Here is a 15939-nt window from a genome sequence, read left to right as displayed (position 1 = left end):
ATTTAAAATCCAAAGCCAAGACCTCTTAGCTGCCCATGTCTGTTATAGAAAATGAATGCTAGACTCCCAGTTTGAAAGAATGAGACCTTTCTACAAATCTTTAAATTCCATAACTGAATATTATTGTCACATCAAAATCCTAATTACAACAGAACTTTCGGTGTGTTTCAGTGTACCACATAGGTGGGTATAAATTCACTTATGATTAGCTTTTCTACTGAAATCATATGATTAGTAAACAACTACAAAAAACTTTCTAAAAATTAACTGAATTTAATAAATATTTCAAAGAGATTGTTTACTAAAGAAATGGCTTTGCTGATGTTTCTTGAAATTCTAATTATTTGTTTAATTTTTCATTCACTTTTATTTCTACTGTGATTCTTAGAAATTTTTCTAATCTATATTTAATCTATCAAAATGTCTATGCTTTGATAAATTTGGCTTCCTTCAATAATAAAGTATGCTAAAATCTGTAAATTAAATGACAAAGGCAAAGAAGTAAAATTAAACACAGCAACAGGTTACAGTAAGTGCTCTTTAGAACTTCAGATGAACACATTTGTCCAAAAATGATAAAGGAATAACTTACTAAATGAATAATGCAACACAAAATAGATTTGCACAGTCTCTCTCTCTCTCTCTCTCTCTCTCAGACACACACACACACACACACACACACACACACTTTCACAGGCATCCACACATGGGTGTGTACACACATCTCAGAATTTAAAACACTGCTACTAGAGGTTTTAACTTAGATAAATTACATTAAAATACTGACATTGTGAAAATATCTGTCTATGTTCAACACCCAACAGTGGGCATCTTTTCGTGAACTTAAAGAAAGAAAACAAGAATGAGAAACCAGAATCGTTGCCAAGAAGGCTCCCTGAAGGTATCGGCAGCGTCACAGCTTCCCGTTCTCCTCGCCGCTTTCCTTCTCCTCTATGGCTTCCAGGCTGCGCTTGCTCTTGGCCTCGGCTGCGCTGCTGGGGGCTTTGCTCAGTCCACAAGACAAGCATGCCAGCTGGATCTGCTTCATGTTTTCTATAGCTTCATTCTTGGCATTCTTCAACAGATCTCCTTGGCCCTATAAACAGGTAGAAATAGACAACAAAAAAGAAAGTTATAGGCCAGGCACATGCTAAGTGACATGGCTTTATATCTTTAATGCTTTTACTAAATGACAGAACAGACCCATACCCACGAACTCACTTTTCCAGGTTTAACCCAAGGTTCTTTTCTAGCACTATTGAGGGACTTTAATCTTTAAAGCCAAGGACCTCAAACTGAGCATAAGCAACTGGCTACATGGTTGTTGGCAGTCCCTTGAGATTCCTGTAGTAGGAAACCCTTCTCTCTATGTACTGAAGACAGTCAACCCTTCCATCATCGTAGTCTTAGACTTTGCATGCTGCTGTAATTCCTACCCCACCCAGACCAGCATTCCTACGCTTGGGAGAAAACAAGGAAAGAAGCTCTTCCTTAAAGAACTGAAAATAAAATCAGCCCCTCTGTGTATAAAAGCTTGCCAAGTAAAGCATCTTCTGTAAAGTAAATCACACACCCCTATGCTTGGTGAGCTGGTTTTTAATACATTGGGTTATCTTTGTAATCTGTCTGTTGTTAAATTATTAGCTACCCAAATTTCTTTTGTCTTTTCCATCATCCTGAGTATAATGTTTCCATTTGGCTAATGGAGGAAAAGTCTCCAGAGACTCAATATGTCAATCAAAACAAAAAGTAAACAGAATCCCAGGAACACGTTAGCTGTCATTTACATCAGTGCCTGAGAAAGACTTTTTCCTGCTATTTTGATTTCTTATTTGGCTTCCTTCAATAATAAAGTATGCTAAAATCTGTAAATTAAATGACAAAGGCAAAGAAGTAAAATTAAACACAGCAACAGGTTACAGTAAGTGCTCTTTAGAACTTCAGATGAACACATTTGTCCAAAAATACCTTGGTACTATGTGTATTTTAATATAAATTTGACTAAATTATTTAAAATGCATCCACAAGAGTCTGTTTTACAGAGATATATGAATTGCTACTGTTTTTACATATGGAAAGATTCCTTTAAAAACAAACTAATGATGAGATTATACCCACTTTCATTTTCAGAATATTACTTTTAAGTGTTCCTTTTTTGTTTAGTTTTGAAATTTTCATCATGCGTTTTAAAAGCATAAACAAAGCAATACTGGCATCTTCCCTAATTGCAAGAAAACTGTGAAATATGCAAAAACATCAAGTTTGATACTACTAATGCATAATGCTCTCACATCCCCTTTTCCTTTAGCAGGTTATAAAATGCATTCTGATCAGCCAGAACGTCATCTCATTAGTTCTGAGAGGTGTCATCCAAGCCTAAATGCCAGACTGTGCCAGTTCTAGTAAATAGAAGTCAGTCTTTCTAGAAAACAATGGCCAATTGCAGAAAACAGTTTGTGCCAGTGCACAAGAACATGACTACATCATCTCCTGATAACCCAGGAAACAACACATGCTGGCTGTACCACAGAGGCAGAAAAAAATAGATAAGAAGTTAAACTATTAACTAATAAAGGAAGCAAAAATGAAAATCTAAGTTATGAAGAATGTACGCTGAGACATTCGAGTGTTGTTTTCTATTTGTTTAAGAAAAAAAAATAGGTGTTATCTTTCTGTTCTGTGGTTCAAGGAATCACATACTGTCTCTCTTCTTTGGGTACTCCCAATGATGGTACAAAAACAGAAAAGACTCCTTCTAGGCAAAACTGTAGAGGAGGTGAAGTTGATAACAACCCCCATCCTGTCATTCCCTTTTAGTGCTTTTTCCCATTTTATGTGCAGCAATTTACCCTAACCATCTAGTAACCTCTCTCTGTCTCTCTCTCTACTCTGTCACAAGCATCCACAAAGTAGTCCTCATTAGCCAGCTTACACCAGATATCCTCCCTCCAACCATCTCTATCCTATATATCATTTCCTCCAAGATGTATTACATACTCAGATCAGCTAAACCATTTAAACATATTAGTGTGTAGTATATATTCAAGGAATATTCAAACAGGGCATTCTTAAGAATATGCTTTAATACTATTTCCTCAAACAGAGATCTTGGAGAGAAGGAGAAGTAATGAGAGAAGCCCGGGAGAATTCATTTTACTTGTTGGTAATAAATTAAAACACCTCTTGTATACTAAAATAAATCTGGGATTGTTATGGTGTAGGGTGCAAAATTAATGTACAATTTAACTACTGAACACTCAACTTGAAAGAAATGTCAAGCTGCTGCCAGCATTTCCATGCTAGGAATCATGGGAATTCGTACTTTCCTCTGGTACTAGGGATACTAAGAAAGAAAAAAAAAAAAAAAGAAAAGAAAAGAAAAAGACTGCTTTAACCCAAAGGAAAGTAAGGGTAACAGGGAGAATCTCAGGCAGACCAAAGCTTATGGAAAAACAGGACTAACAGAAGCCCCGAGAGCAGTGGCCATCAGTCAGTCACCATTGTTATTTGCTTTCTGAATGTAAGATTCCATGACAATCACAACACATTTAGAAAGTAACTCTTGGAATCATGGAATGCCACAAAGAGCTCATTATAGAAATTGTGAATTCAAAAATTTGCAATGATTAATGAATATTTAAAAATCAAACATTAGCATTCCTTACTAAATCCTTCCAACTGCATGAAGTTGCAATTAAAACACATTATCCAGAAATCAGGAAATACCTGATGCAATTTAGATTATAAATCAGGATGCTGTACCATATCACCATAATTTAGATTACTACTAATAAATTTGTTACTAACAATAAAATACTACCACAACACTAAACACCAGCGAATATTTCCTGAACACTTAATATATTAAGCATAAACCAATTTGCACATATTATCTCATTATATTATAACCATAAAAGAGGCTAGAATTCTAAACGTAAATTATTTCTTAGTTATGTATTTTATAATCTATCAAAAGACATTTAGGATTTTTGTTATTCCTGTTCTTACCAACAACTACAGTCCCCTTACCCCCACTGTTTGAAAATAGTTTTGGCTACAGTCTGGCAGGGTAACTCATAAAAGACATCCATGGCTCCTTCACACCCATTTTTCCCATGAACTGTACTATCCCCTGTGATACTAATGCATGAAAGAGCAGGAGAACGTCATAGCTAGTGTCCTCGTCACGTGCAAAGGAAATGCGTGGGTTGTCTCAGAGCACACCATAAATATTTATAGCAGCTAATTGGGGCTCTGGGAATGGAAAGACCCTCACATAGACACAACTACACACATAAACAAATGCAGCTCTGTCTCCACAGACCGACTCCTGGGGGTGACTTTGAGCACACACTCAACAGCATGATTCTTCCCATGGGACAGTCCACACCCACAGCTAAAATCACCCACAGATAGTCTGCAGCAAAAGCCAGCCAGAGATACTATGGTTGGAAAAGCCACTCTTCATTTGCTCCAGCTGCCATTTGGTGAACCATACTGTCTGTGGTGGGCTATGTACAAGCGCCATCTTACTAGTTAAAAGGCCACACTTTGGGGGAGTCTCTGTATCATTTAAAGAGGTTAAATGCTTCACAACAAAGAAGTGGAAACAACTGTTATAATGCCTTCCATTTGAGAAATTAAAACAGTAGATCAAAAATATCTTGATGTCACAACAGATGTATTTCTCTTCATGTTACACTCCGGTATGTTGCTGAGTTTGGAATATTGATTAAAATTATTCTTGCTCTCTAGAATGAAAGCCTAGGTGTGTGGGGAATGTATACAAGATGTTAACAAGACTGTCAGGGCACAAAGTTGTTATACATTAGGAGATAATATACAAAATACCTTAACTGCACAAAAATTAAGTTTTTTAATTAAAAAAGGAAATTTCCATTACATTGGGTTATCAACATTCAGATTTATTATTTTTCAGCACCTTGGCAACCAAATATTTCAGCTGCATTCAACTCAACATTTAAAAAGTTGGATTTTTACTCAATGAATATTCAAGAAATATGGATGAATAGTCATGGAGTAGTTCTGGTCTAACAATCTTGGCTTCATGGAGCTTCGTCTGATATTCTTCTGAAACTCTGAACCCAAATAAATGAAACATAACTTTTCAAATCTTTATTATACAATATAATAAAATTATATAATTTTCATAGAAACAGAAAGAGAATTACATTGGACATGCCATTAGATTTTATAATTTTATACAAAGTTCATTTCTTAAAATTAATTTTGTGACTGATACATTTCACAATTGGTCATAAATTCCAATTAATCGCATATTCCTGAAAACTATGGAAACAGAATATAAATAAGTCTTTTTAATGCCTGAGAGTCTAGTTCTCATGCAAAAATAGTTTAGAAAGCATAGAAGAATTTTTTTACATTTTTAAAATAATTTAATGCCAAAGAGTCACACAAAATTGCAAAATATAGCAGACAATATATAAAAGGCTCTAAATATTTTGTTAAAATTCAACATAATGAAAATTAAAATTGATAGTTAAATTTGAAAGATTTTCTTTTTCCACTTTTCTTTCCAAATAATATCTTGTATTACTACAGTATCTTTCTTATCAGGAAATCTTGACCAACTTGGATGTTGAAGGAATGAAGGAACTTAGTTACTTTACAATGGTAATTAACTGTATCTTAAGCAGAAAACCTTTGTATTAGCCATATATTTTTTAAAAATAGTGTTTTTTTCTTTTATTTATTTATTTATTTTTTATTTTTTATTTTTTATTTTTTTGGTAGCTGGCCTGAATGAGGATCTGAATCCTTGACTTTGGTGTTACAACACCATGCTCTAACCAACTGAGCTAACCATCCAGCCCCAAAATAGTTTTTAATATACAGAATACCATTTTTATGTATATCCCATTTTTATGTATGTATAGAGAATACTGTACATAAATGAGGTGGTTTAACATTATTTAAGCACTATTCACTAATAATATAATAATAAGAAGAAAATTAATAATAACCCACTAGCAACAGTGCTGACAACAGTACTGTTAATGATGGGTAGTATCTGCATTATTCAATAAAACCTATTGCACTGAAGTGCACTTGTTGAGCAGAGCTTAAAAAATAAATATGAAATTTAATGTATCAAATTCCCATTTGTTTCCCTGTTGTACTTTGTATGTATATGTGAATTGAGACACATCAATCTGCTACCTTTGCTTTCGAAACAATGGTGATCTCCTTTAGCTGTTAATGAGGATTTCGGCCTTAATTTTTGCTTTATTCATCTGTCCATCAAACAAATATTTATTAAACACTTACTATATTCCACATTTTGGCCTGTGATTCTCAACCCTATCAAAACTAAGTCCCTTTAAAACTAACATTTTGTAAGTCTCCCTATATTATCCTAAAATAAAACTCATAGATAATATAACTTATTTATACATTATTAAAAATAAAGTAAATATAGTATCCTATCTATAATATAAAAGAACAAGAAGAAAATGGTCATTTAAAAAAATATTATGAATTGCAATATGTAAATAGGCAGGCATACCAGAAACCATAATAAAGTAGGCAGATGCCTGTACTTACTTAATATGAATTAATTTAGATTTAACGGAAAAATAAGAAGATCAGATGCCATGCCACATGCAAAAAAATATGCAGGAAAATGATAACGCAGATGTATTAGATACACACACGTATGAAAACAAATAATGGCAACAGACCAGACTTATTTGCATATAGTAAAAGAAGGAAGAAAATAATCTTCATTAAGGTAGGGATAACATGCCACGACAAGTACAGACTCTCACCATGGGCAAAAAATCTGATCATCCTACAAGTGAGGAAGTAAATAACATCCTCGCACCATACCAAAATTGCCAAATCTTCAAAGGTACCTCGAAGGACATTTTTCTTGTGATTGGTAAAATCAGCTTCTACTTTGTGGAACCCATGGGATACCTACCATGGATTGTCAGTAATAACAAATAAAGCACCAAATTTAAACCATTATCTCACTTCCCAGTTTGTGCCAATATTACTGTACGGCAATTATACAATCAAGTGGACAGAATGCCCAGAGTACATAATTTATTCAATAATTTGGAAACAATGTCTTTTTATTTTATTTAGGCTTTCCTCTCAATGACTACATTTCCTCATGTACTGGGTCTTTCACATAACTTCTTGTAAAAAATATATTAATTAATATCATATACTAAAGTACTCTATTTTTATTTTAGAGGGCTTAGTCAGGCAGGACTTAACGGAAGTCTTGCAGGACATCCAGCATTTCTGACCGCTCTCACTAAATGCCAGAAGAATCCTCCCAGTCACCTCTGTAATTTCCCAGGACACCCCCTAGTGGGCAGTACCGCACCCCTTGAGAACCATCAGCTAGACCTGGGGCTCCAAAGGGGTACAACAGTGAACACAGAACTTAAGTCTAGTAAGGGATACACGTATATATTAAATAACTACAGAAAGAAAGCTATGTCTAATCACAAGTTATGGTAAGTGCTTGAGGGAAAGGAATGTATTGCTGTGAGGACATGCAGTTTAGGGATCAGGCAGGGCTTCCCTGAGAAAGTGACAATGGAGCAACGATTTGAAAAATGAGCAGGCATCTGCGTTTCTTTCTTGGCATCTCAGTCAGTGTAACGTGGTATAAGGATCTTTGGATGTCTGCCTTGAGTCCTCAATCCTCCTACAGTCTTAACACATACAGATATGCAGTAGATCTATGGGAGGGGGGGATGCCTTTTCTTTTCAATGTGGGTACGGGGTTTGAGAGCATTTAATAATTTTAATCTGAGCCAAGTTTTTAAAAAACTGAAACACAAAAGCAATGGTAGAGGTTCCATAAGTGGGGAAAGCACTGGAGAAAATGACTGGTTTTCAATTTAAAGATGTTATCATAAGCCCTGGTAGACCAGAGTCAAAAAAGGAGACTATTAAATAATCAAATATATTACAGACAGCAGCTGAACATTTAAAAGGATACTACTAATGTGAGGACTCAAAAGTTAAATCTCAGACCTCTGTGATACTGAATTCTCCTTGCAGAACACATGAGCCCCAAAAGCCTCACACATAAGTAGGCTACCCGAGAAGGCAACACACTCAAGCTGAGGAGCAGAACCAGAATTCTAGGAGAGATGGAGGAATAAATCTGATTCTAAGGAGTCTACATCTCTCTCCTATAACAATCTGGCCTAGAGACTGAATTGTGACCATATTGCTAGTCTGTAGGTGAAGTTACCATGTGAGCTCCACAATCAGATTTCTTGAGTTGACAATATATCAGCTTTTTGACCTTGGGCAAGATTACTCAGTGCCTCAGTTTCCTCATCCAGAAAATGGCTATAATAATTGTACCCATGTCATAGACTTATTGTGAGATTAAGAGAGATAATACATGTAAAGCATTTAGAGCAATGCCTGGTATACATGGCAAACTCTAATGATTATTAGTTACTATGATTATTGTTCTATAAACAGAAAATAAAAGGGTTTTGGTGAATGCAATGTTTGCTACCAATAATGACAATGTTATAGATAAGTGCACTGTACTTTATAAAATGTGAGGAAACAAAAAACACCTCGAAACGTTAAAAGACAAGTTGATGAAGTGGGGAGAATAAACTGTTACTGAGAATAAAAGCCAGGATGGCATCACCCATTAGTCCTATGAAAGTTCCCATAATGTTTAAAATGAGAATAATAACAATTGCATTGATGTGGGAACTGTCCTTGGGGCACATAAGAATGTGTCATCCTCCCATCTACAAAAGCTTTTTTTCTTATTTGTAATTTAGTGGCTGCAACATTGTATAGTATAAAACACCAAAGGATTACTCACTATTGGATAAAAAATGTAAAACAGCTGCTTCGTTTAAGCCAGATGAGAAAGTAAAAATGAACTGAAATCATCTGTCATCAAAAGAAATTAGTGACAAACATTATCTTTTGTGACAGACCTGTTTTATTTCTGAAGATACCATAAGATAGGTTCCTACAAGGGTGCGCTATTTAAGGAGCCATCTGTCTGCTCTGGGCAAATGATTGTGAGCCTCATCCCCTCACAGAAAATGTCAACAAAATTGCTTCAACATCAGTGAGCTGAATAATAGAAAACCCTGAGTTAAACTTTAAAAATATGATTCAACTGAAGAAAGCTTTATGAACTTAGGTTTGTGTAATGATACCAGGATCCTGAGAATTCTCTTGCAGTCATTTCGACAAAAGAACCATTCGATACAACAATACAAGTCACTGCTGGTTGATTCCCTGATCTCTGCATTTTCCTCCCCGTTATTGTGATCATCTGCTTCTATGCCAACAGATCTAATAAGAAAGGAAAGAAGGTTAACATCAACCTTTAGAGAGGTAACAAAGGTAATTAATCTCATTTCAAATACAACTCTACTAATGGATGGTCATCGGTACAATAAACACACACAGTTTAAAAGTTCCAATATCTCAAATTAACTCTCCAGGGATATTAAATGACCCTGAAATCTGAATTCATACTACCACGAAGAGTGCCAAAAGCCAGATACAGAAAAAGCTTCCAGAGAAACCTCTACTTAGCCAATTCATGCTATTTTCATTTCAAAAAATCATTTACAACAGCTTGAAAGATGTAGGATGCTCCAAACCCCAGAGCAGACAAAGGCTATAGAAATAGTTACTAATATTAGAAGAATATTTTTTAAATGCATTCTGGTATTTACTATTAAGAAGTTACTGATTACACTGCACAAATTATTGGTTACTTGATCCGTCTGAAAACTAAGTCTGCAAAAGTGGCAGAATAAGACTGCAGATGCAATAACAAGAGTTCACAGAGTGAACTGATCACAAAATGACTTCAGCTGCTTCCCTACCGCCAGAGCGCTGTGAATTTCAGCAAGCAAGTGGTTTTTTGTGACATCTAGTCCCATGTTGCACAACTCCAGGGGCACCATTCACACCACCTTCTATGTGCAAGGCATTCCCTGCGGCCCAATGACAGTGGACTGCATTTGGTCTAGACATGTCCTTTGACCAAGGGCATTTATTCTTTATTCTCTGTAAAATCATCATGTTTTTAATAGGCTGAAATTGTCCCTTTTGAAAGTGCACCATGGCATGTGCAGGGCTGGCACCCATTTAAACTGGCACAAACTCCAGGTTCAGTGTCAGTAGGGGTGGCCAAATAGTTATTAGCAGGAAGTTGTCAAAGAGGCAACTTCCCTCCACCCCCCACCCTCCACCCAATGAGCCAGTTTTTTAATATATGAGGCTAAGGCAACTATCAAATGAAACGTGCTACTTCTTCTTAATAGGTAAATTGAAGATGTATCCAACTCAGTTTCCTCCACAATGACCGGGTTGGAGATTTGGTCATTAATGGGGTATTCACTCTTTGTGCTCCAAATCCAGCAGTGTTTAAATCTGGTTTAACAACAGACTAATTTTACTCTAAGGAAATGCCAAAGGCTGTTTTCCCTAATCTAAGACTGACTCAAGTTTCAGATCTCAAATGCATGCCATCCGCAACACGAATTACTAAGACGTTTGCCTCCAACTTTGTTTTTTTTAAAAAATTTTTAACCCCTAAACAAAAGTTTTATGAATAGTATCTATATTTCTCAATTGTTCATCGTCATATTCTCTTGATCATTTATCTATCCCCATCTATCTATCTATGTATACTTCACCTAAATACCTCAGTATACATATCACAAAAATAAAGACATTCTACGTAACCACAACACTATTATTACCTCAAATATATTAAATCTACTCAGTAATTTCACCTGATATATAGTGCATATTAAATTTGCCTAAATATCTCAAAACCTCTTTATTGCTATTTTTTCAGTCCAGAATCCAGTCAAGGTTCACACATTACTAGCATCTTTGAAAATAATGATCCAGTTAGGTGAAGTTAGAGTAAAAGCGTGAGTGAGAGAGTGCATATGGAAACTCAACAGCAAAGTCACAGCAATAAATACCACTCGCTCAGAAGACGTCATGTCCACAGCTTCATTCCTGTTGACTTTGTGGAATAAACACCATTAAATCATCACCTACACTTGTCAAAACACTTCTTCTAAGTGTCAAATACCATCACTCTTACATTCTTATTTTTAAATCAATATATATATAAATGTACATGCCTGGAAAAATTCACCATACATTCACCATACCAAATTAATTTTGTGTCATCCTGACGCCTCCCTAATCCCTCTACCTACACAGGCCTCAGATTTCTTCCCAGAATTACTGTGAAAATCAACCTATCAGCAATTAGTGGGAGAGAACATTCATACTTCATTCCTTAATATGTCAGTAGCTGAAATTTCTTATAACTTGGATATGTGGACCAAAAAATTTTCTAAAAAGCATTTTTTAGAGGATCTTAAAATTATCACCATGCAGAAAATCCAGAACTCTAGTCGACAAGCCTTGTGTGATGCTGTCCATGTTTACAGACTCGTGCTAAAGAAAATAGCCCAGGCTGACCTTGAGCTAGGTGGTCCTCCTCTGACCCACAAGAGCCTTCCTCTGTGGCTACAACTGGTTGGGCCCAATATTCACATGTGGCCCAGGAGTGGCCAATCAGTCGCTGGCCAGTGACCCATGAGATGGCCTGATGCCAGGCAGTGTTGACAGTAATCACACCAACCAATAAGATGAACTCTTTTAGACATAGGAACTGTGAAATTACAAGAGCCTCAGTCAGTTGCCAACAGAAAGAGAAGCTAGAGAATACATACAGGAAGGAACAAGAGAACAGAGCTGAGCCCCTCTAGGGCCACAGCACTGGAGTGAAAACCCACAAATACTTGCCCCCAAAGGAGAGGAAAAGATAACGTGGCCCCCTAAAGCCAGCTTGAATTGTGAATGATCTTGCCTGAGATACCCTGTTCTTCGCTCCTCTTCCCAGGAGATGTGTTTCCTGCTTGTCACATACACTCTCACCTAAAGAAGCCTGAATGAGTCCCTGTTCCCTGTAACTTATGCAAGAAAAAAAAAAAACATTTTATTTTAAATGAGAAACAACAGGACTGCTACACTTTTAATCATACCATTTGGTTGATAAATACAGCACAACAGAGTTTAAACCAGCTAAGTCTTTCTAAGTTTCTTATAGAGGAAACTAGTATCAGTCAAAAGGACAGAAAGAATAGAACTGTGGCTGATGTCTGCAGTGGGCAGAATGATTAATAAACTATGAATTGGCTGTGTGACCTTGGAAATGTCCCTAAATCCTGTCGGCGGCAGTTTCCTTTTCTACTAAACATGCAGATTTGATGACATGCTCACTGAGTTCTTTACGGGCTCTGTTGAAAATTGCTGAGCTAAAATTCATCATTCAATTGTTTTAAATAAGAGACTGTCTAGTGGGAAAGAGATAAGAAAGCAATGAAAGTGCTATGAGCAGGGAGGAGCAGGGTCCTGTGGGAGCACCTGGCAGGGACAGCTAACCCTCTTGACAGTGGAGGGCAAGAGAAGGGGCGGTGTCAGAGAAGGAATCCTGAAGACTTGGTGCCTGGGAAAACACCAGAAGCACAGATAACAGAGCCCAGTGCAGTGTGAGAACAACAGGGAGAGGCTCCCAGGGAGCAGGGGTACAGGGCACGTTTTGTGGCAGGAGGGACAACCCATGTGGCTGGCCAGAATGAGAGCATCCCTGGTGCCACTGAGGAGCTGGAAAAAGTTCAGCATGGCTGGAGTAGTGCATGGAAGAGGAAGGTGATGAGAGGAAGCTGGAAAGGGGGGAGGGGAGCAGGGAAGGCAGATCAAAGGGGAGCAGGGGAAGTTGAGAAGTTTGCAGGAGGAGGGTAGGAAACCTTGGGAGGGCTTTAAGAAGGTAATGGCCACCTCCAGGTTTCCATTTAGAAAGGTCACCTCAGCTGTTGTACTATGGAGGAGGGCGGGGGTCTATGAGAAAGGAAAGATGCTTCACTAACTCAGCTGATAAGTGAAGATAACCAAGGCGATGGCTATGGGAATGGAGATCACTTAGGGAAATATTTAGGAGGTTGATGCAGCAGTACTTGGTAACTGATTAGAGGCGGAGGGTTAGGAAAGGATAGAGGATAACTCCTAGCATCCTGGCTTGAATAACTCTGGGTTGTCATTCATTCATCCAGGTAGGGACACCAGAGGGGTCATTGAGGGCAGACAGGAGCTGTGGGTAAAGATGAGCACAGCTTAAGACATGCTGACCTTGCTGTGGCTGAGCAACCTCCCAGATGTGATGCCTGGAGAGTAAATGTATGAAGTGGCGGGAGCGGGGGGAGAGGAGATCAGGTAGAGAGGGTAGAGATAAAGAGAAACACCTGGGCCAAAGATACACATTTGGGATTTGACTGCATAGACAGGGTAATTAAAACCATTTGCATGGACAGAATCATCTGGGGTAAAGAAGATGGAGTGAGAAGAGAGGCTAGGCCAGAACCATAAGAAACATCAGCATGTTGTCTTAATGTTTTGTTTTGTTTTTATTGGTTATGAATATTCATGGAGTACAAAGCACATTGTCACCACTCATACCTAAAATGTGATGGCCAGATCCATACTGGCAGCATGTGCATTACCACAAAATTGTGATTATACCCCGTGTCCCCCATCCAACTATCCCCTCAATTATCCCCGACCTCCCTCCCCATCCCCCTCCCCCTTTCCCCACTCCACTTTGTATCCCTAGGTATGTTCTCTCCCTCTGCAAGTCCAACACACCACTGTGGTCTGTCTTTCCTCTTTATCTCTTAGCTCCCACATATGAGTGAGCACATGTGGTATTTATCCCTCTATGCTTTGCTGATTTCACTCAACATAAGTTTCTCCAGGTTCATCCATGTTGTAAATGGGAGAATTTCATTCTTTTTTATGGCAGAGTAGTATTCCATGGTGTATATATACCACAGTTTCCTTATCTAATCATCCACCAATGGACATTTAGGTTGGTTCCATATCTTGCCTACTGTAAACAGAGCTGCAATGAACATGGGAGTGCAGATATCCCTTCAACATGATGATTTCCATTCCTCTGGGTATATACCCAGAAGTGGGATTGCTGGATTGTATGGAGGATCTATCTGTAGTTGTTTGAGAAACCTCCATAATGTTTTCCATAGTGGTTGTGCTAATTTACAGTCCCACCAACAATGTAGGAGTGTTCCCTTCTCTCCGCACCCTCGGCAGCATTTGTTATTCTCTGTCTCTTTGATTATAGCCAGTCTAACTGGGGTGAGATGGTATCTCAATGTAGTTTTAATTTGCATTTGCCTGATGACAAATGATGTTGAGCATTTTTTCATGTACCTGTTGGCCATTTGTGAGTCTTCCTTTGAAAAATGTCTATTCAGTTCGTTTGCCCATTTTTTAATTAGGCTATTTGTTTTTTTTACTGTGTAATTGCTTGAGTTCCTTTTATATTATGGATATTAATCCCTTGTCAGATACATAGTTAGCAAAAATTTTCTCCCACTCTGTAGGTTGTCGTTTCACTCTGTTGATTGTTTCCTTTGCTGGAAACACCAGCATTTAATAGAAAAGCAGAGGAAGGGGACCTGCAAAGGATCCTGGGAAGAAAGAACCAGAGATGTAGTTAGAAGACGGGAGAGTGTGGTGTCCCAGAACTCAAGGGAGGCAGTGTTGCAAGTAGGGAGAGATTAGCCATCTAGAATGTTCCCAAGTAGTCAACGAAGATAAAAGCTGAAAAATGTCCACGAGATTTCGTGACAAGGAGGTTACTGGTGAACTTAGTGAGAACGATTTAATGGGGTGTCAGGGGAAGAAGACAGATTAAAGTTGGCTACGGAGTGAGTGGGAGGTAAGGAAGTGGATACAGCAAGTATAAACAACCTTGTTAAGAAGTCTGGCTGTGTAGGCGAGGAAAGAGGGAGAACGGAGAGTAGCTGGAGGGGAGCTGGAAGCCTTTTTTATATATATAGATGCAGTTATGCTGATGCTGAACAATGAATTGTGAAAATAAAAAGACAAAATATGAAATGGAATAACTAGAAGCCTCTACTCCTAAGATTATTCTTCAAACTTGATTTTCATAGTATCCTAAAATGTCTTTCTCCTTATCTCACAGCCTCTTCATTTGTGTAAAGTGGGAAATTTACTTAGTAAATAAAAATGTAAAGCATATTAATTTAAATCTATAAGTAAATCAGCCTACACTTAAAAGTAAAAAAGCAGGATTCTCATATGTTTACGCATTCATGACTACCTCCAGAAAATGAAGAATTCTCACATTGTCCAGCAGGTGTCTCCCCTGTTTGGGGCTTAGGCAGGGAGTGCATGTCTGTCCACAAAGAGCTTGTGCTCCAATGGTTAGAAATGGCCTTTTAAAACCATTTGGTTTATTCCTCGGCTTTCAGGTAATTTGCACCTTGATCATTCTACATATGTAAAAGTGACCTCAAATAAATTCTGAAAACGTAAAAGTCATCAAAAATGATTAGTGTATCACCAACCTGTATACATTTAAATTAGAAATGACACAATGTACACAAATTTTCAGATGGAAAATACCTTTCTTAGCAAAACCTGAAATGGTCATGCCTCTTCAAAGGCAGGAGATGTATCTAGCTACTTGCTTTTACAATTTGGTGAAAGGAGAAAAAAAATGCTAACTTAAAAAATATGTCCAACGAAGTTGTTTTATACAATAAAAAAAAAAAAATAGGTTAAAATATCCATGCCTCTGCTATGCATACAGCAATATCCTTATACTTGCTGTTTGGAGACTATCTAAACTAGTATCATGTAAAGCTCTCAGGTTTAAGTAATTTGTTGGTGATAAGACAAAGTTCTTGCCTCTACTTGATATGGGTCATTAGCATGATTTAGCATGTGAGAAATGTTTCACTATGCATTTATGAATATTCACAGTAAGGGAGATGTGTGGGTTGAAGGCACTTGGAAAGGTCT

General features: G+C 37.4%; 1 protein-coding gene across 3 annotated transcripts in view; it reads right to left on the bottom strand.

The window, feature by feature from the left end:
- Positions 1-423: 423 nt before the first annotated feature.
- PLCL1 (phospholipase C like 1 (inactive)) overlaps positions 424-15939 on the bottom strand; it is a 394267-nt gene continuing 378751 nt past the window's right edge. For all 3 annotated transcript variants that reach the window (XM_063097128.1, XM_063097133.1, XM_063097122.1), the window contains one exon: positions 424-1096. In XM_063097128.1, the coding sequence (XP_062953198.1) occupies positions 914-1096 (183 nt within the window). In that variant the 3' untranslated portion in view covers positions 424-913. The remainder of the gene's footprint in view (positions 1097-15939) is intronic.

This window comes from Cynocephalus volans, chromosome 1 (assembly GCF_027409185.1).
Source record: "Cynocephalus volans isolate mCynVol1 chromosome 1, mCynVol1.pri, whole genome shotgun sequence".
NCBI classification, from domain to species: Eukaryota; Metazoa; Chordata; class Mammalia; order Dermoptera; family Cynocephalidae; genus Cynocephalus; species Cynocephalus volans.
The sequence above is the reverse complement of the archived record's forward strand: the minus strand, read 5'-3'. Positions and strand labels throughout refer to the sequence as shown.